At 37.8% G+C, this 21661-nt stretch overlaps 1 protein-coding gene across 2 annotated transcripts in view; it reads left to right on the top strand.

Annotated features, from left to right (window-relative positions):
- The first annotated feature begins 1031 nt into the window (after positions 1-1031).
- Positions 1032-21661, top strand: part of tp53bp2 (tumor protein p53 binding protein 2) — a 58277-nt gene continuing 37647 nt past the window's right edge. Inside the window, exon 1 of one of the 2 annotated variants that reach the window (XM_008125889.3) lies at positions 1032-1378. In XM_008125889.3, coding sequence (XP_008124096.1) covers positions 1352-1378 — 27 coding nt within the window. In that variant the 5' untranslated portion in view covers positions 1032-1351. Of the gene's footprint in view, positions 1379-21187; positions 21211-21661 lie in introns of those variants that run through there. The other variant, XM_008125890.3, reaches the window with a different exon arrangement.

The raw sequence follows: 21661 nt of genomic DNA, 5'->3' as shown, positions 1-21661 counted from the left end.
AATCTTTCACTCCAGCTATTGTTCCTCAGTAACTGGCATTTTATTTATTTATTTATTTATTTATTTCATCATTTCTATCCCACCCTTCTCACCCGAAGGGACTCAGGGCGGCTTACAAATCTGGCAGAATTCGATGCCAGTATACAACAATACAAAAGAATAAAACATAAGCAATTAAAAACAGATTTAAAATAATACAAAATACTTGAGCCATTCATCCACAAAACCTTGTACATAAACCTTAGTCCAGACCGAGTCGAAGCCAACGAAACTTATTCTTTGAACGCTTGCTCGCATAGCCAGGTCTTCACTTTCTTTATAAACAGGGGGTTGGCCTGGATGGCCCATGAGGTCTCTTCCAACTGTGATTCTATGATTCATGTTTAACTCAAAAGGGATGGAGCCTGCCGGACGTCACTTGGGAGGGAGTTCCATAGCCAAGGAGCCACCACTGAGAAAGCCCTGTCTCTCGTCCCCGCCAGCCGCACCTGTGAGGCTGGTGGGACAGAGAGCAGGGCCTCCCCTGAAGATCTTGAATTACGTGGTAGGTCATAGTGAGAGACGTTCATAGTTAGGGACATTTAGAGGCATACTCTGTCCAATACTGGAAGTTGTGTATTTTTTCATGCACTCTCTCATACAGCATGACTTGTAGTCACTGATAAGCATATTTTCAATTAATGGCATTTCTCCCATCTCCCTTAAGCGGCTGAGGGGGGAAAAGGAAGGGGCCTGAGGCTGTTAGGAATGGTGGGAATTGGAGTCCAAAACAACTGGAGAGAGGGGTCAAGTTGGCCCAGGCCTGGACTAGCTTCTAACTTGAATGTAGACAGGGGCCTAGTTTGTTTCCCCCCTCATCAAGAAGGGAATGAATCCCGAAGAGAGCAACTGTTGGGGTCCAAATACTTTGTAAGGAAGTCTTTGATGTAATGAAAGAAGGCGGGCTGTTGTTTCTCCGTTGCTTCCAACGGGGCCTCCTCCTCCTCTCCCTCCTCCAGGCCTCCTCCTCCCTCCTCTCCCCGCCGAGGCCAGAAGGGCAGCGTGAGAAGCAAGGAGGGGCCGCTCGCACCGCCTCGCTTGCTCGCTCTCCATTGCCGAGCCCGGCCCGTTTCGGGGGAAGGAGGGAGGAAACTCCGCCTTCTCCTGAGCCACCGGGTCGGACTTTCGGAGCGGTTTCGAAGGCGGCGGCGGCCTTATTTTGACGGAAGGGAACCATTGCTGAGGGCAGAAAGTGAGCCTTGAAGAGGCGGGCCCTCTCTTCCTCCTCGCAACAGGTTTCCTCAGCAGGCCGCTCCTTCTCCTTCTCCTCAGGCGCGATTATAAAGGGAAACATCCATCACAACTCGCCTCAATGCGGTTCGGGGCCAAGATGATGCCGGTGAGTGTGTGTGTGGCTTGTGAGGGAAGGGATGAGTGGCGTTGTTGACTCGAATGGTGGTCGCCTCGGGAGGGAAGAGGTCACCCAGGCCTTAGTTGCCTTGTTTTCTTGTAGGTTCCGCTCCTAATCCAACTTCCACTTGTGGTGGGAATGGTAGAGCTCTCAGTGGCTGAATGTTTGGCCCGTTGGTGACCAAATTTGGCCCTATTTTTCTCACAGCTTTTTCTCGAGGGACTTAAAATGGGGCCTTTGAGGCGGAGGAGCCGAGCTCTCCATTTTCTCCGTCCCTGCGGCTTAGTTTTCCGCCCTGAGAAAATGGAGAGCTCGGCTCCTCCGTGTAACGTTTTCCCTTTTCTCTTCACTCCAAGAAACTTTCCCACAGACTCCTTTCTGTAAAATGGAGGCAGAATCATTCAGTGAGAGCGGCGATTATAGACAGAGAGGCGGTTGTGCAAAAACGCAGAAAGCAAGCTTCAGGAAACTTGGATTGTTGGAATGGAGGACAACTAACTGGGCAAGGCATTCGTTTCTGAACAAAACGTCATGGAAGAAAAACGTTGAAAGAGAAACTCGAAATCAAGCAATTCGAGGAAAGTTGACATCTAAAGCCTTGCCGTTTTCTGTTGTGGTTCTTTTATGCGCTGCTTCTTAAACTGGCCACAGTAAAAGGTTTCTGAGCGACACAAAGTTCAGTTATATTCCACAAAAAAGCAGAAATCAGCTATAGCAGAGCACTTGATGAACCAACCTGGGCACAGCATATTACTTGAGAACACAGAAATGCTGGACCACTCTAACAACCACCATGTCAGACTACACAGAGAAGCTATTGAAATCCACAAGCATGTGGACAATTTCAACAGAAAGGAAGAAACCATGAAAATGAACAAAATCTAGCTACCAGTATTTAAAAAACCCTTTAAAATCAGGACAATAAATAAAGAGAATACTTCTGGAACATGGCCATACAGCCCGGAATACATACAACAACCCAGTAAATAAAGAACAACACTCAGGAGACAGGAATTCCAAACAAGAAACCATCAGGGCCAGTTAACATCTTCCAACAAAGGATACCCCCAGGCAAGAAACAGCCAGGCTTTGAAGCTGCCAGGCTATTCAGTGCTAATCAAGCTGGCCAGCTGTAACATTCACACTTTCCTCGAACAGACAAGAGTTATTTCTCTCACACTGAACATTCTACAGATAAATAAACCCCACTTGCCTAGTTTCCAACAGACATCACAACCTCTGAGGATGCCTGCCATAGATAAGGGCAAAACGTCAAGAGAGAATGCTTCAGGAACATGGCCATACTGTCCAGAAAGCTCACAGCAACCCATGCCAAGAAAAGTTTACGTCCAAAGCTTTGCCGTTTTCTGTTGTTGTTCTTCTTAAACTGGTCACAGTAAAAGGTTTTTGAGCAACACAAAAATAAAAAATCAGCCTTGTAAAGGTTGGTTTATTAACAATAAATGTTTACTTTTTCATATACCTATAGATCTGGGTTATGTTGGAATTTCTAGGGCAGAAAAATTCTTAGGCAGAAAGGGGTCATGAGTGGAAAAGGTTTTAAGGAGTCCTGCTTTTATGGAATAGAAAGTCTTGTGTTTAGTTTGCTGTTTGTGACTTGAAGTCCTTTCCAACTTCTACCGTGTTTCCCCGAAAATAAGACAGTGTCTTATTTTAATTTTTGCTCCCAAAGATGCACTAGGTCTTATTTTCAGGGGATGCCTTATTTTTCCATGAAGAAGAATTCACATTTATTGTTGAACCAAAAAAACGAACATTTATTATATATTGTATAGTAGTTGTCATCACAAACCAGCATAACCAAACAAACTGTGAATCCTATCAAGAATTTCTTGTTACTACCATTACGTTACGTACATTTATCGATCCTGCATGCTCTGGTGTTCTGTTTGGTGGGCATGCTTCCAAACAAAACCTTTGCTAGGTCTTACTTTCGGGGGAGGCCTTATATTTAGCAATTCAGCAAAACTTCTACTAGGTCTTATTTTCTGGGGATGTCTTATTTTAGGGGAAACAGGGTATGTACTATACTAATTACAGTACATAGTACATAGTATGTACTATACTGATTCTTTGTCTGTTTAGAGGGGGCATCAAAGCTTTAAAAAGCCACCTGATGGGTCATTGTTCTGCCAGGAAATAATTACCTTAATTTGTGTTACCATCTGAACTTTCCTGGGAATATTCCCCTATTTGTTAAAATAAAGACTGCTTTTTCAAGAGTTATGTAGGTCTCGAATAAATACTTAAATCTGGATTCTTCTTCATATGTGCCTCTGCGTTGTCTCTGATTTGCGGTGACCACAAGGCAACTCTGTCATGTGTTGTTTTTTTTTGGTAGAATTTATTCAGAAGGATCTGCCTTTGTTTTCTTCTGAGACTGAGGGAGGGTGACTTGTTCAAAATCAACAAAATGGGTTTCCGTGGCCAAGTGAAAATTTGAATCCTGGTTTCTTGGTGTCCTAGGGCCCTTCCACACAGTCATATAACCCAGAATATCAAGGCAGAAAATCACACAATATCTGTTCTGAACTGGGTCATCTGAGTCCACACTGCCGTATATTCCAGTTCAAAGCAGAAAATGTGGAAATTATTCAGTTGTATGGAAGGGGCCCTAGTTCAATGCTCAAACAACTACACCTTAATGGCTTTTGCAGAAAACGAATACAATTATCTGTTTTGAATTATTTTAGTGACTGGGATTCCTGTATCAAATCAGGTTTTCTAAGAGTAGTGTAGTACTAGCATATGGAAAACACTTGTTGGGAGATGGTGCATGTAGTCTGTATGCCAATGTAATCTGCATATTAAAGTGCTGGCTGAATGTATTGGGAATAATTTATTGGTCTCCTGGACCTACCTATACAAAACAAATTACCTTCAGATAGGATTTTGCGAGTGGCAATCTATACAAAAAACATTTTTGCATAGTAAAATGTGCTAATACTTGTGGTGCCCTTTATGTTGCTCTTGATGTAGGATCATATAAAATATGTTGTGAGACATTTCAAAAAGCAAGATAACTAGCTACCCTTGTTGCCTTGGCCAATTTCAAATAATACTTGGCCAGTTAGAATGTGTGCATGCCCGGTCTTCCTGGTTGAAACAACATTTAAATTGCTTTCATGCAAAACTTCAGGAGAGAATGTTACTGGAACATGACCTTACAGCCCGAAAAGTTCACAACAACCCAGTTGGATGTTTGAAAGATTATTGTAGTGAAATTAAGGAAATTCTGCAGCTTGCCTAAGAGTATCCTTATAAATCAGCCTCTGGTTTCTCATGGAGTTTATCCAAAATAGTTAAACTCTATTAGCATATACTAACCCTCTTCTGTAGACATAGGCAAAATAACTGAAGATAAATGTAGATATCCAGTTTAATCAACTATGCTATTGGATGAGAATGGAAGTGGTGAGAATTATGTAACAAAATAATTATTTTGGTTATATTCTTTTATATGCTGCCATATATATCTTAAATCAAGTCACATATTTCTGTTTTATTAGTCATAATTTTGTGTATTTCTAAAATCTTTTTGTCATTGGTTTACACAGTTGTTTACAGTTGTGTAGCAACTGTGAGATACTGCTTGTCTGAAAAGAGCTTTCCATGAAGGAGTGAAATATTTATTGCAAAACAATCATTGTATGTTATCCAGCTGCAGAAATAAAGGATTTTAAGTAGTGTTATAGATTTATATCCTTCTTCATCCTGTGATGTGTTTCCTTTCCTGATAACCTTCCCACACAGTGAGTTAGACCAAGACACAGTGATGTTGGTTCTAGTTAGAGATATGATGCGTGCACTGTACTACATTACCTTTTGATTGAAATTCACTATTTTTTTCCAAATCAGATGGTTATAGGTGGAAAGAATTTTTATAAGAGAAATTGCAGCTATCATACCTGAATGAAAACATCTCTGTATTATATCTAAATTTTCTGTTCCATAGAAAGCAAGATGACACGTTGTAAAGTGGTATTGTGTGTATCTTGTTATATGTATTTTAAAAGCATTGTGTCTTCTCTCTCTGTTTTAACTATGTTGTTCCCTGCCTTGAGCTGGAAGAGAGGTGGGTAACACATTTATTCATTGTTGTTGTTGTCATTTGTGGTTAACAAAGATATCATAGTGGAAGCCAAACATGTTCTGCCCCAACAAGTTACAATAAAAAAATCTTTTAACAGGATGTAATGAAGTACTGCCTATAGAGATAGTTAAAGTGAGTGATGAAGATTGTCTCACCCTTCCACATTAGGTGCATATGTGGGAGTGTGACTGCCGAGTTGGCAGCAGTGAGAAGCTAAAATACTTTTTTGAGAACTAGCATTTTTCTCCATGGAAAAAAAAATCCAGGTAGCCAATTGTAAAAAAATCCATGGTCTTTAAAAAAAGAGAAAGACATGATTTAATTTTAAATCTAGCTGTTTTTAGAGGCTGGAAATTACATGTTTGTCCTGCTACCACTCAAATTATGTATGTGAAGGAGGCTTTAAGAAGTCAGAAAAATAATCCATGGTGTTAGCTATCCTGGTCTGGTTTGCATGAACCTCTTGGTGCCACATAGTTAGAACATCATCAGACCCTTCAATTAACTAGTTCAAAGCTGATAAAGACCAACTTTAAAATATTTTTAAAGGTCTTTTGGCAATGATTTTGATCTTGTATTTTGAACAGATCAATTTCTTGGGATTCTTTCACTCTTCAATTGTTGTCACAGATTAGCATCAAATTAAATGCTGCAAATGATTACACTTGTTTAGACCTATTGACACCCTAGACAGATTCTTCAAAGAACAAAAAAAATTAGTATTATTTTAATTTTGTTTATTTATACCTCACTTTATCTCTCCAGAAGGAGATTCAAAGAGGCTTACATTAAAAGTATTGCTAGGGCTGTGCAAAATTATCATTAGTCCTACCGTGTGTCAGACCAAATTAGTTAAATTTGTTCCTACAATGCAATATCTGACATATGGGCATGGCTCGCATGAAAAACTTAAGAATCGAAACTTACCCAGTACTTTTTCATTTGAATTTTGTAAACCTCGGAAGCCTCCGAAAGTCAGTTTATGCTCAATGCAAGCAAGCAAAGCTAAGCCAAAAAGGCTGCAATTCCTCTTTAAATCAATTGCCTCTTGCCATTAGGAGAGGCACCAGCAGGGATAAAGCAGAGTTCACTAGGAAAGAAACTGAGAAAGCACAGAATTCTGGAAAAAATAATTTGAGAAGGCGAGATGTCCAATGCTAGAGAATTCAAAAGGCCCTGCCCTAAACTACATTTCCCAGAATTCTGCTCAGCATCATAAAGACCCAATCAGGATAGGGGAGAGATTTGCCCCTCCGTAGCAGCAGCTAGCCAAAGTTCCAATAAATTGTTGAATCTGCAAAGAGGAGGACTGACTGATACTTCAATACTAGTAATACTAATACTAGTAAGTAAAACGTTATATTGGTTAATATGAGAGACATTCAATGTGATATCTGCTATGGCTTTAAAAAAAAGCCAAATGTTTTTGTCAAAACTTGAAAAAAATTCCTAAAATCAGTAGAGCGTAGTGGACTAAGTGACTTGAAGGTTGGGTTGCTGACCTGAAAGCTGCCAGGTTCGAATTCCACCTGGGGAGAGTGTGGATGAGCTCCCTCTATCAGCTCCAGCTCCATGTGGGGACACGGGAGAAGCCTCCCACAAGGATGGTAAAAAACATCCGGGCGTCCCCTGGGCAACGTCCTTGCAGACGGCCAATTCTCTCACTCCAGAAGCAACTCCGGTTGCTCCTGACACGAATATATATATATATATATATATATATATATATATATTCCAAATGAACAAGACATACATGGCTGTTTTGTTCTCATTATTTGCAGTGGTGATATTAACATATAGTACATGCTACAGTGAGTTTTTGTTGTCTGCTTATCAATGAAAAGCAGAAAATATATTATGTGCAGAATATGTTCAGAAAATGGGTGTCATTAATACTACTTTTGAGTAATGGCAAAGAAAAATGTTCATTTGAAATGTGTTATGGTAGTTCTGATAGCAATAGATAACAAGAAAAACATTATTTTTGCATGTAACAAGTTCAATCTTATATTAAGTGCTAGCCATAGATTACCGGTAATTGCATGCCAGTGAACATATGGAACTCTGTGCAATTCTCAATAGTTTACTGAATGCTCATACTTTCTATATGTCTGCCCATGGCAAAGAAACTATTGACTTTTCCAAAACATCATTGATGTTTTAATTAATATACGCATCGTCTGAATGGGCCCCTGGTGGCGGCGCAGTGTGTTAAAGCGCCGAGCTGCTGAACTTGCAGACCGAAAGGTCCCAGGTTCAAATCCCAGGAGTGGAATGAGCGCCTGCTGTTAGCCCCAGCTCCTGCCAACCTAGCAGTTCGAAAACATGCAAATGTGAGTAGATCAATAGGTACCGCTCCGGCGGGAAGGTAACGGCGCTCCATGCAGTCATGCTGGCCACATGACCTTGGAGGTGTCTACGGACAACGCCGGCTCTTCTACTTAGAAATGGAGATGAGCACCAACCCCCAGAGTCGGTCACGACTGGACTTAATGTCAGGGGAAAACCTTTACCTTACTATCGTCTGAACAGTTTTCCTCTCCTGTTTTTTAATTTGTTTCAAATGCTTCTCCTTCTTTTTCTTCTTATTCACTTTATGCATATAAACAAAATGGATTTCTGGAAAAGGGAAATACACTTGTCCATACCTTCTCCAGTTAGAAAAATGATAGTGATTTTAAAGGTCCATAATTGTTAGGATCTTATTTTATAGTACTAAATAATTCATAATGTTCTCCTGTTTTGGTTTTAAATGTTAGCAGTTTTATCTGAGAGTTCATACCAGAAATGTTTGTCTGAAAATTAGATAAGTCCCTCAAAAGCACAATAGGCATGATAAATACAAAAACTACAGCACAGTTTCTAATTCTAGCCCTGTCATTGCTGAGTTAATTTTCATGGTAATCGTAGAGCCAGATGCGTATCATAAGGCCAATGTTTTACAATGGGAGTTTGACTCCTAAAGGTTATAAATGTCAGATGTCCTGATTACAAATGTTTTCAATGGCCGGGCATATGTTAGTGCAGGGGTCCCCAAACTAAGGCCCGGGGGCCGGATGCGGCCCTCCAAGGTCATTTACCTGGCCCCCGCCCTCAGTTTTATAATATAATATTTTTATATCAGTTTTAATAATATAATATATTGTATATACATATAATATTGATAATAATCTTATGTTATACAATATAATACTAATAGCAATACCATATAATAATATTAATTGTATGTTATATATTACATATTATATAATAGTATAGTGGTATAGTTCAATACAGTAATATATAATGCTAATATTGTGTTATGATAATAATATAATATATTGTATGTACATACAGCTGCTCTGAGTCCCCTTCGGGGTGAGAAGGGTGGGATATAAATGTAGTAAATAAATACAGTAAATAAATAATTAATTTTAGACTTGGGCTCGGCCAAAGTCTGACATGACTTGAAGGCACACAACAACAACAACAACAACAACAACAACCCTAATTAACTTGACTATCTCATTGTCCAGTAGCAGGCCCACACTTTCCATTGAAATCCTAATAGGTTTATGTTGGTTAAAATTGTTTTCATTTTTAAATATTGTATTGTTCTTTCGTTGTTGTTGTTGTTGTTGCACTACAAATAAGACATGTGCAGTATGCATAGGAATTTGTTTGTATTTTTTTTTCAAATGATAATTCAGCCCCTCAACAGTCTGAAGGATTGTGGACCGGCCCTTGGATTAAAAAGTTTGGGGACCCCTGTGTTAGTGCCTTAGAATTATATAGGTGGACAAGTGATTTAAGTATACTAGAAGAAATTGTTGTGAGGCCCAAATACATGCTGTGAGGATTTAGACAGGAATGCTGTAAGTCAGCATCCTTCTGAAAGCTACGTGTGTCACATTTTTTCTGATAGAACAGCTGTTTTGCTGTGTACTAATTTTAATCTCCAGCTATAAGATCTTGGGCATCAAAGAAATCTCAGCAAAGGGATGAAACTTGGTTGGTGAAACAGTGGATGATTTTTTTCCTTGTGTTGTTATTTTTAGGCTGGGAGTAGAGTGTTCTTTCTCACAGAAAAGTGATTGAACCAAGAGATGATGGTTAAGAGTATCTTCTCATTTTATTCCTTTGGGCTAGAATTGTGCTACCAGTGTCTGCAAACTCATGTGTTACTGAATATATTTCATTAGTGCAGAGTGAGGGTGTAGACAGGATCTTAGGAGAAATTAGAGTCACCATGTGCATTTATATGTATAACTATGTAGGTTTTTTAATGTAAGCTCTCAATTTTAATGTAAGTCTTTAATTTAAATGGATTTTTAAACATGATATAAATTGTTTTGATATATATGTTCATGTTGTAAGCCGCCCTGAGTCCCCGAGGGGTGAGAAGGGCGGGGGTAGAAATGATGTAATAAACAAACAAACAAAAAAATAAATAAATACTGGACGACCCCCCCCCCCCCAAACTCTGAAAAACAGTCAGAATGGGACTGACTGAATGGGGCAGAAAAGTAGTGAATGCCTCACTATATCAAAGCAGGGGAGTATCTGTCAGGAGTGCTTTGGTTGTGCATGATGAGAGTTGAACTGGATGACACTTGTGGACTCTTCCAGCTCTATTATTCTATCATGTATCCTTTCTCAAAGAGGCTTTGGTAATGAAAACAGTGCTCCCTGAATCCAATATCCTTTTCTTGGCAAAGAATCTAGAACGTGGTGACCTCCTATCTCTATAGGTTCCTGGATGAAATAATTTATCTCCAGGGCCTGGACAAAGATGGAGATAGCTTTGGTCATTTTGGTACATGTCCTATTCTAGGAAGTGAACAGGGGGCATGCCTTTTTGTTCTTCTGGATTGTTCAGCATCTTTAAGTAACCTTGACAGTGGTATCCTTCTGAGCTGCCTCTTCAGAATGGACTTGAAAATTGTGTGACAGTGCTTCTGATCCTTGTTGGAGGAATGAATCCCGAAGGTGGTGCTGACGGATTTCTGTTCAACACTAATGTTTTAGTGCCATGTCCTTTAGGATTCAGTTCTGTTCCTTGTGCTATTCAACATATAACTGCTGAGATGGATTATCTGGAGTTTGGATGTTTAACTATGACAACTCCAAATGATTCACATTTAATTATATGTCTTTAGATTGAGAATTGTAGTTCTTATGTTTAGGTGACCCCAGTCTCCGATATGATTTTGCGATTAGACAGAAATGATGGAAGATCTTGTAACTATTTCCATGTCTTCATAGTCTGCTTGGAATGTTCATAAATACTCTATAATCATCATTATTTTTACGAGAAGATACATGCAGTAGCAATAAATCTTGTTTTTGAACTTTCTGCCCCAACTTTCATCTTTATCCAAGCCCTTGCTATTTTCTGCTGGTAATATGTGTCATCTGCATAGCATATATTTTTGATGTCCTTTCCTCTAATTTTCATGCCTCCTTTATCTGAATCTAATTCTACTTTATGTATGGAATTCTGTATATAAATTGAATAGATAGGGTAGGAGAGGGTCTGACTCCCTTGCCACGTATAACCCATTCCGTTTATCCTTATTCTGTTTTGATAGAGAAATCCATATCTTGTCATGTTGGCAGTTAATTTTTTTAATTAAGTATAAACATTATAACAAATGAGTAACAATGAAAGACGTAATACTTGTGGCAAAGCACCACCTTTATGTAACCTGTATTGTATTGTTTGGGGTTTTTTTGGTCTGGGTTTCAAGAAATATAGGAATCAGGAATTATGAAGCAAGTCTTTCCAAAACTTCTAATGATGTCATGGATGACTGTAATCATCTGTGACACAATTTGCATAATCAATAAAAGGCACTTGAGACTGTAATTGTGTCAATATTTTCGCCTCTTAGTGCTTTTTAGATTTCCATTAATTTTATGTTCAAAACAAAGTTCTATGCTCTTTTCCACCAGTTGAAATTGTGTTTCATTGGCAGAATTCCAGCCTTTAACAATGAGTGGTCTGGTTATGTCTGCCTAAAGGCATCAAATCCCTATTTGATCTTGGAAGGTAAGCAGGGTCAGTTCTGGTTAGTATTTAGATGAGAGACCACCAGTGACTACCAGGTTGTTATAGGCTATATTTCAGAGGAAGGATCTGGCAAAACTATTCAGAGCATGGTCCTTGCCTCTTTGAAATTAATGGGTTGCCAAAAGACAACAGGCAACTTGAAGGAACTCTGCCATGCTTCTTTCCCAGCTATGTTCCAGCTATAGATGTAACGAGAGCTCTGGTAGTTGAGAATACATGTTGCCATCGTGTATCTTAATTTTTTTTAAAAGCCTTGTAAATAAAAGTTATTTAACTTCAGGATCACTTCCCAATGCTTTTGGGTGTGGACCCCATGAGGGTCTTCCTCCAGGGGCAAACCAAGAATGGGCAACTTGGAAGTCCCTGAACAGACTCAGAAGTGGAGTGGGCAGATCTAAAGACAACTTGGCAAGGTGGCACTACCTGGAGGAATCCTCCACCTTGTGTGACTGTGGAGCAGAACAAACAACTCCGCATATGTATGCTTGCCCACAATGTCCTGCCTCATGCACAGAGGAGGAGTTGTTTAAAGCTACGGACAATGCGGTTGCTGTTGCCCGTTTTTGGTCTAAAACTATTTAGTTGCTTGTGATTTCCTTTTTCCCCCATCATTTTAAAATGTATTTGTTATGCAATGCTTTTGACACGAAATAAATAAATAAGGATCACTTCCCAAAATGTCTCCCCCCATTGAATATATTCTGTATATTTGATCTTCCTCGGCTAAGATTTGTGAAGGTGACCAGAGAATTTTGGTGGGTCAAAGGTCACAAAGGGGATTTAATATTTAATAACTCCGTTATGCATTGTTTTAAACGTACAACCCCATAGCATTGTATACAGTATACATTGGAAATAAAATTATTTTTATCTTTTATACTGTGAATTGTATTTCTGTTGTTTATTTCGTCAATGTTGTTCGGGCCTTTGCCCATGTAAGCCGGCCCGAGTCCCCACGGGCAGATGGGGGCGGGGTATAAATACGGTTTATTATTATTATTATTATTTAGATTACTTGCAAAATCTTTTCAAGCAAAATTTTCAAAAAGCTACTAAAACATCTAGCACCTTTGTGGCTTTTGGCCCACCCTATACAATCTTGTAGTTTTGTGGATTCACTTCATAGAATCATAGAATAATAGAGTTGAAAGAGACCACATGGGCCGTCTAGTCCAACCCTCTGCCATTCAGGAAAAAGACAAGATAAATGGGATTGCACTGTTGTTTGTGTTTTGGAATTTTTATTTCTGCTTTGAGGCATTATGATGTAGTACTCTAAATTATTTTGATGTCTTTGACTGTAATAACTTGAAGTAATTCTGATTGTATAGCCAAATGCAAGTTTCCTCCTCCACCTTAATTTTTTGAATCTCTGGTTAGGGTTGCAACATACATAATTAGTGTCCATGTTTTGATTGTTGTTCATGTGTTCCGTAGAGCTACAAGTTTAAATCCTGCTAAAGTTGATTTAGTTGTGGAATTGTTAATTTTTATTTCAAAGTAGTTTTTCTGATGAACATGAAAACAGCTTTTTTATTGAGACTCTTTGTTCATAGTGTAATCTCACCTGTCTTCAATTTAGGTCTTAATTTTCTACTGTAGACAGAGCATCCCCATTATTCGTTTAAAAATCTTAAGCATTTCCCTATCTGCAGTTGATCACTTGCTTCTCCTGAGAATCCTGTTTTGTAAGTAAATACTTAGGACACACCAGACACTGGAAGATCTCAAAATAATACTAATATTGTATGTTGCTCATTGTGAATAGCACGCTAATGCACCTGATAGCAGCACCGACTGCTTTCTTAAAGTCAAGAAGTATGTTTGTAATAATTTGCACTAAGTGTATCTTCTTCACAACTGCTATGCAGTGACATACTGCCACTGAATTGGAAGCTACATATATAGCCATTACAGCTGATATGCATTGATTGAACTATTCTCCATGAATTTGTTTTATCGCCCTTTCAAACAATCCAAGATACTGGTAAATGTTTCAATTTTTTGTAATGAATCCACAAGTTAATTATATAATTGTATGAAGAAAATGCTTTCTTTTGTATGTCCAGAATCTACTGCTAATCGCCAATCGTTGTATTATAGGAAAAAGAGAAAAACGAAAAACATACCATTTCAGATCATTTTAAGGTTTGGGGTGGCGGGAATGACACAAGGAAGAGGCAAATTTGGGGCCTGAATCTTATTGGTAATCTCTGATACAATAAAACCATTGAATCAATTGAATTTACGTGGGTGTTAACTTATTATGCAATAATAGATCCAGTAAATTTGCTCTAGTTGTATTATAAGTAAGATAAATACCTAAGTTTTTACTTTTTTCTTCCTTCAGAAAGAAACCACTGAAGGTTAGGGGGAAATGGAAAAGGTCTGCATTCTTTTTCAGTACTTTTATAGATTTAGAGTCATTTTGTTCCTGTATGCTTTTTAGGAAGATAACATACTGTGGTTTCTTCACTGAACTACCCTGTTCTGATATATTATTTTTAAAGAACTAAACATTACATTTATTGGAAAAATGAATATAAGATTACGGTACTATTAAATATTTTATTTTCAATTAAAAATGGAGCTACAATTGCAGAAATGTTAAGAAAACTAGCACCTCTTAGGGCTTTCTTAAAGTTGAAAATAGAACAAACCATCAATACAGTTGTAAATTAAAGCAAGTGATGATGTATTCTGAATTTGAGACGGATTTCCACAGGTGAAAGTGTAATTAGTGAAAATTGGGTATATAGTCTTCTCTTTGCACTGTGGCATCCTGTGTAAACTCGAGTATCCAAGGCTCAGGGCTGTTTTAGGGATTCAGAGATTTCCAGGAGTGGTGGTGGAAGTAGAGGGATAGAGGAAGGAAGTTCTGTGCAGTTGCTATAGGTGAGTGTTTCTTTGTGCTGTTTTTCTTCTGAAGATGTTGACACTGCCATGAAAGGATTAAAACACAATGTTCAACTGGTGACAGATTTCTTTCTCCTTTTAAAGATGTGTTTTTGTATGGGAAAGAGTATTGCTTAAATAATAAAAAGATAATGTGTGGGTGCACAGATCCTTATCCAGATTAAAGCTTTGTGTTTGAATTTTCCAGGGGTGTGTGGGATGCATCCTTCCACGCAACCGCAGAAAACATTTTTGCCGGGATAGGCCAGGCATACCTTTGAAGGTTCCATTTTGCTGCATTCACAGCATCCCTTGCCATTTGGTTGCAAAATTTGAAATTATTGGGAGGGGCAAAATGTTAAGGAGGCTGAAGGGAATGCAGTGAGCGTCCTTAGTAGTATGTGAACCAGGGGTCCCCAAACTAAGGCCCGGGGGCCGAATGCGGCCCTCCAAGGTCATTTACCTGGCCCCCACCCTCAGTTTTATAATATAATATATTGTATATACATATAATATTGATAATAATATTATAATGTAATACAATATAACACTAATAATAATAATACCATACAATAGTATTAATTATATATTACTAATAGTATTACTAATAATATTACAGTATAGTGGTATAGTTCAATATAGTAATATATAATGCTAATAGTGTGCTATGCTAACAATATAACATATTGTATGTACATATAATTTGTAAGCCACTCTGAGTCCCCTTTGGGGTGAGATGTAAATGTAGTAAATAAATATAGTAAATAAATAAATAAATTTTAGACTTAGGCTCGCCCAAAGTCTGAAATGACTTGAAGGCAAACAACAATAACAACCCTAATTAACTTGACTATCTCATTAGCCATAAGCAGGCCCACACTTCCCATTGAAATCCTGATAAGTGTATGTTGGTTAAAATTGTTTTTATTTTTAAATATTGTATTGCTCTTTTATTGTTATTTCGTTGTTCTTGTTGTTGTTGTTTTTGCACTACAAATAAGACATGTGTAGTGAACATCGGAATTTGTTTGTACTTTTTTTCAAATGATAATTTGGCCCCTCAACAGTTTGAAGGATTGTGGACTGGCCCTCTGCACAAAAAGTTTGGGGACCCCTGATGTGAACTGTACTTTGCTTACCTTTGCTGTAGAATAAGATTAAAAGAGATAGGAAGCTGCATGTTACATGTTTAATACAGCATGTTGTATAACCCCAAGTTATACTAAATCTCATTTGCTGTTTTCTTGTTATATTTTCATGTGCTCTGTTTGTTAAATTTCAGGGAATGAAATAAAAAACACTGACTGAACAAAGTTAAAAACAGTACAGTACCATTGATTTTGCTGGCTTCTTGAATTTTGCATACCTGTCTTCTAAGAAAGTATAACTTGTTGTTAAAGTACAATGTGGGATGAAAACGGAAAAAAAAGTTACAGCAGAAAGACTTCGTGGAGAAGTGGGACGTAAGCGGAACACTGAAGTCTGTTCAGAATATTTTAATACCATTTTATGTCATACTGTTTAAGAATCCTTTGTTAAAACAACAAAATCATTAGTTAAATGCAATGGATTTTTTGTTAAAAAAATAAATCAACACCAGAGTTTGGGAAACAAGCCAGTATATGTTGAACCCTCAGGGGTTTTTTAAAGTTCAGTTGATGTAATCAATGAATTTGACCTGGGCGATCATATCAAATTATGCTTGGAAAAAACTTTCTGAAGGTCATGTTAGTAGTGGCATTTAGCTCATGTAGTTTGTCAATTAATTACAAAATTTGAAGTAAGGGTAAGCCACTCTACCTCACATATAGAATTGATCTTACTCTTAAGTTTCATCATCATGAAAGTGAGGTGTGAGTGTAAATGGAGTTGTCTTAATACTTGTTTATTTCATAGGCAATACTCTAAACATTCTTTATGCCGTGGGGGGCTATTTCTGACAATTAACCTTCATTAAGGCTCCTTCATTTGTAAAGACGTTTTACCTAAGAATACATTTCTCTTTCTCTAATTAATACCAGCATATTCTGTGATTTGACACTAGAGACAGAATGGCAGCTGGGTGAGTGGCAGTGAGTGCTGGTCATCTTGGGTATTCTTGGCTTTTCTGAATTTACTGTTCTCATTTTCAATTTACCTTAAAATAATGTTAGTTCATTTATTTAGAGAATTATAAGGGAAAACCTATTGGGTCCTCTAGTATTTGAGTACTTAACTTTTCTTCTAGTGTTTTGGCAGATGCATGTATAGGTATTTGGATGTACAACATACTTATACATACATACCTGTCACTGGAAGAAGAGCATATCAATTAAAATGCAAATGAGTATGTTAGATGACTTATTCTTACCTTCCATTATTTTGAAGTTGAAGTTTACAGTTAAAGTTCAGAACATCAGCATTTTATGCATTAGTTTTGAATGCCTTTGCTATACCTTTTCCATATTTTCATTTTTTAAAACATAAAGTGCTACCTAGCTTTATACACTTTTATTTGTTTATTTCTCTCATTTCTTTATGCCATACAAAATGCAAGCCCCTTCATTTCCATTTCTTCTTCTAACTTTGTGGTAATTTTTGTCACAATGTCTCCTTTTTGGAAGTAAAGGCACATTCTCTGCAAGTCCGTGTATTTCTCTCCTTTCTACCAAAAATGGACTTTTCCTAGCAAGAATTTCCTGGATCATGTCATATTGTCAGCAGAGACTTCTTGGGTTCCTTCTCAAGGGTTCCTGCTCAACATTCCTTGTAATCATTGTATCCTGTTAGGCTACGACCCCTTTCATGGGCATTATGTGAATTTTTGTGTACATTTATGTATGCTTTTGACACTGACATAAGCATCTCTAAACATATTTTCAGTGTATAAATTTGTCCTTCAGAGTTTTCAAATAATTTTGTGTATTTTTTTTCCCTTCTGAACATGTTTCGGGCCCCTCAAATATATAGGTTTCCGAGGCCAGATGGATTCTATTCTGTTATCAGTCACAAAAGATAGGAAATAAGTATTTCTGAATAGAAATGTACCTCCAACAGGTGCATTTCCTATACCTTTTATTTGTCCTTTGAATTTTACTTTCCTCCTGTCATCTTCATATCTCATACTCAAGGATGTGACCAGTTCTACTTTTCAAACTATTGTTCCACTTTCTTTCATAAGGAGCAGCATAATTTGTTAAAAAACAGATACTTCTTTTCTGCATTTTCAATTTGGTGCACTGTGAATTGTGAATCACCATTCTCATAATTCCTGACCATTAGTCATGATGGTTCACAGAGGAGAATTGAAGATTAGAGCATATTGGGGACACCAAGTTGGTAAATTCTCTATATAAGTACGTGTGGTTAAAGTGTTTTGTAATGTCCTTTAAAAATGTTGCTACTATAAAAGTGTGAATATTTTAAGAGTTTGCTGTGTGGTGATGATTCACTGTGTATTCACACATTTCTTTTTGCATTTCTACCTAGATGATCATGGAGGATTGCTTCTATGTATAAACTTTTCCTTGGATCTTAGAAACACAATGTTTTTTCTGTGTTCTTTTGATGTACTATTAGTGCTGTTTAAATAGTTAAGTAGACTGCAGTGACCCAGATAACATTGGCACAAGTAGGTGTTATTGCTAATATGTTGTTTGATTTAGAAATAACTTGTGTTTTTTTTAGAGGGAAGCAGCTTATCTCCAGCGAGCCTCGGTTTATATGGTGAAAGTTTTAGAGTTCCATTTTGACATAAACAGTTATGTGAGCTTCCCTGTTTTCCATGCAAATCTCTGGTTTACAAAGGTTCACTGGAAAATAGACGAGATTGTGAAAACTAGCACAGTGTTTGTGATATTGGTTTACAAGCATCAGTGCAATTTCCCCAATCAGAGTAGCTTCCATTTCTGCTTTATACTCTGTTTACAGAGTTGAGGTGATGCATTGCTCTTTTAATCACTAACCAATATTCTGAGAAGTCCACCTCCGTGCATATAGCCGTGACTTTTTTTTGTATCTATATATCTAAAACTTACCAATTCAATTTGAAAATTTGTGTGACCATGGTCAGCTTGGAAGTTGCAGCATTTATATACTTTCTATATGGGTGGCGTAAATAATTTCAGAAGGTACCTGGGAACGAACTGGAGAGAAGACCTCAGAGTATTCCTTGCATAAGAAAGCTGTTTGAAATTCATGGGGTCACTATCAGTGTTGTGAGCACTGTTGAACCCTTGTGCCAGCTGGACTGCTGACCTGAAGATTGGTTTGCTGACCTGAAGGTTGATGGTTTGAATCCACGAGATGGGGTGAGCTCCCGTCTGTCAGCTCTAGTTTGTGGGGATATGAGAGAAGCTTCCCATTAGGATGGTAGCACATCTGGGCATCCTCTGGGCAATGTCTGTATAGACGGCCAATTCTCTCACACCAGAAGCGACTTGCAGTATGTTCTCAAGTTGCTTCTGACACAATAAAAAAACCTATCAGTTGACAGGAGAGAGCATGCACAGGTCAAATGCAGGGCTGCTATTGGCTGACTTTGCACTATTAGTTTAAAATATTGCAATTTGTGCTTTGAGCACTTCAGTGTGGAAGTGTAAATTGATAATGATTTGGGAAAGTGGTAACATTGGAAATAGCTCTTGGATGAACAACACTGAATTCTCCTTTTATAGCACTAAGCATATGTGTGAGTCAGACAACAGAGTTTCTCACAATAGCATCCCAGAGGGCTTTTGTGAATACAATTCTGTTGGATTCCTGCCATCCACTAGCCTGAGATAACACCACTTCTAACTCTGATGGGAGTGGCATCACATTAGAACTATAAGGCCTATTTTTAAGCAAAGCTTCAATACAAAGGCAGCTTGGAAGTCTGACGTAAGTAGCGAGAAGCTAAACAATGGAGGCTTAAGACAGTTGTGTTCAGAACTCCCATTTTCTAAATACCTCTTTTCATATGTTTACAATTTAACCAATTTTGCAAATCTATTACAAGAAATCTAACCTCTCTATGTTGATTAGTAAAGTTTCATTGCAAAAAGTTCTTTGGACAGTTGATTCTGTTTCAAAACAGTATTGATTTTTGAATCCTGACACTTTGTGTTCTCAATAGCCAATCAGGTGTATGAGGTGTCTGCTATGAATTTAAATATTTTGTATGTTAAACATTTTTTTTAATTTTCTTGTAAGCATGGTCAGCACTGGAAAGATAAGATGGGGTGAATTCTCATCACTATGCGGGGACATAAGAGAAGCCCCCCCCCCCCCCCCGGCAGGATGGTAACACATCTGGGCGTTCCCTGGGCAGTATTTTTGAAGACTGCCGATTTTCTCACACCAGAAGTGATTTGTCTCAATTCACTTCTGACATGATAAAAAAAAAACTGGAAAGAGGAATGGCTTTGCTAGATTCCTCTTGCTAGATGTCTCTCTTACAAAGTAGAGGAAGAAAACAACATTTAACAGGGATAATTTAAGTATTTCCCAATGGGCACGCTCTAAGAGCCAGCATAAAATAACAGACTTTTCAGAGAGGTAACTTTCAACAATATCTGCTACTGATACATTTATTTTAAGCAGAGGAGAGTTCCTAAGAATCTGTCTTGGATGTTGTGATCATATTGTTCATGGCAAGACTATCGAATCTAATCCAACATTGATTTTCATAGTACAGTATTTCTTCTTTCTCTTTACTTAATTTACTTGCCATGAAAACCTCATTTATACAGGCACTTCTGAAGTTATGAACAAGATAGGTTCTTTAGGTTTGTTCTTAAGTAGAATTTGTAAGTCGTTAACAGGTACATTTTTTAAAGTGTAACACTAGTATTTCTTTGCTTTGGATAGTATAGGAAAGGGTAAACACCCCTGTGGGCTTTGTTTTGCTGTCTTTGCTCCTGTTCAGAAGATTTCCCCGCACTTTCTGTTCTTGTGATAATGGATTTTGAACATTTTGGGTTGTTGTAGAAACAAGGATTGGTGATAAGGCTTCGGTTGAGACACCTTTTCCCCTTGATAAAGCTTTCAGAGGTGAATTCCCCTTCCTAGGGATAGAGTTCTCTCACTTCCTGTTTTCTCACCCCCATTCTTAACTATGAGTCATTTATAAGTCAGATGTTTGTAACTCAGGCACTGCCTGTAGTTTGCAACTTATAAACAAATATATTTTAATTGCTGATAGTTTTCTCCATATGGACCTCATTGTAAGCAATCTTTAGTACAATTCTTATACATGGCTACTCAGACACAAGTTCATTGGGACTTACATCTGAGAATTCAGAAATTTGCTATGTTGAAATAGAAAAAAAAATCCTGTTAGGTTTTTCTCATAGAGTGAAATATAAAGGCTTTTAGTTTTTTTTCAGTTTTGAAAGGCAGGGCTTCTCAGGTAGTATATTGAAGAGGTCTGCTGAACTTCAAATTATGTGTGAGGGGCAGTTTGCTAAATTTCAGAAGGTGAAGGCTCTTTTTTACTATCCAAAATAACTTCATTGATACATTATTTTAACACCAAATGTGACTGTACACAGAGGGAGGATGTAAAAGGCCAAGGGCTTTATGTTCTCCCATGAGACAAATAAAGAATAAAAGGCTTGTATCTTATTCAGGCTCTGAATAATTGTAACAATTATGCTGCACTTCCTACTGTACTCCACCTACTCTGCATCATAACTTCCTTTCTCACAGTTGTGGCTGAATGCCAGAGCAGCACAAACTGGACTGTCTGCAGTAACTGAGAAAGCAGAAACGCAGGCTGGCCATCACCCAAAGGTATAGGTAAATACTATTTTTCTCCTCCTTATAAGATTTGCCATACTGCACTGAGTAACTGCTATGAAATGCTACAAGGGTTTTTTTGTAGGTTATTTTCAGTGTCACTTTTTAATGCTTAAGCACAGTGAATATTCAGGCAAGCCAAAATTGAACAGTTGAATACTGTACTTGAAAAAATAACATGAAAATGTGTGGGAAATTCCATTTTTCTTGATGTTTTGAAGAGTTACTAACTATCCTAAGCCATGTTAAATTTGGAAAATGTATCTAATCACCCAGGGAGAATGCTGTTTATGAAAAAAAGCCCTATTATGGTACTCAAAGCTTCTGTCATCCACAAAGTTGTAACCAAGTTAGCAAATATGACAAAGACTTTTGTTGTTGATTTCTTTGCAATCTATGTTTTCTGGGAATAATGAAGATAAATCAGACTGCAAAAAAGTTATTTAAATTG

The sequence above is a fragment of the Anolis carolinensis genome, chromosome 1, assembly GCF_035594765.1.
Source record: "Anolis carolinensis isolate JA03-04 chromosome 1, rAnoCar3.1.pri, whole genome shotgun sequence".
Taxonomy (NCBI): Eukaryota; Metazoa; Chordata; class Lepidosauria; order Squamata; family Dactyloidae; genus Anolis; species Anolis carolinensis.
This window is presented reverse-complemented; position numbering and strand designations above follow the sequence as displayed.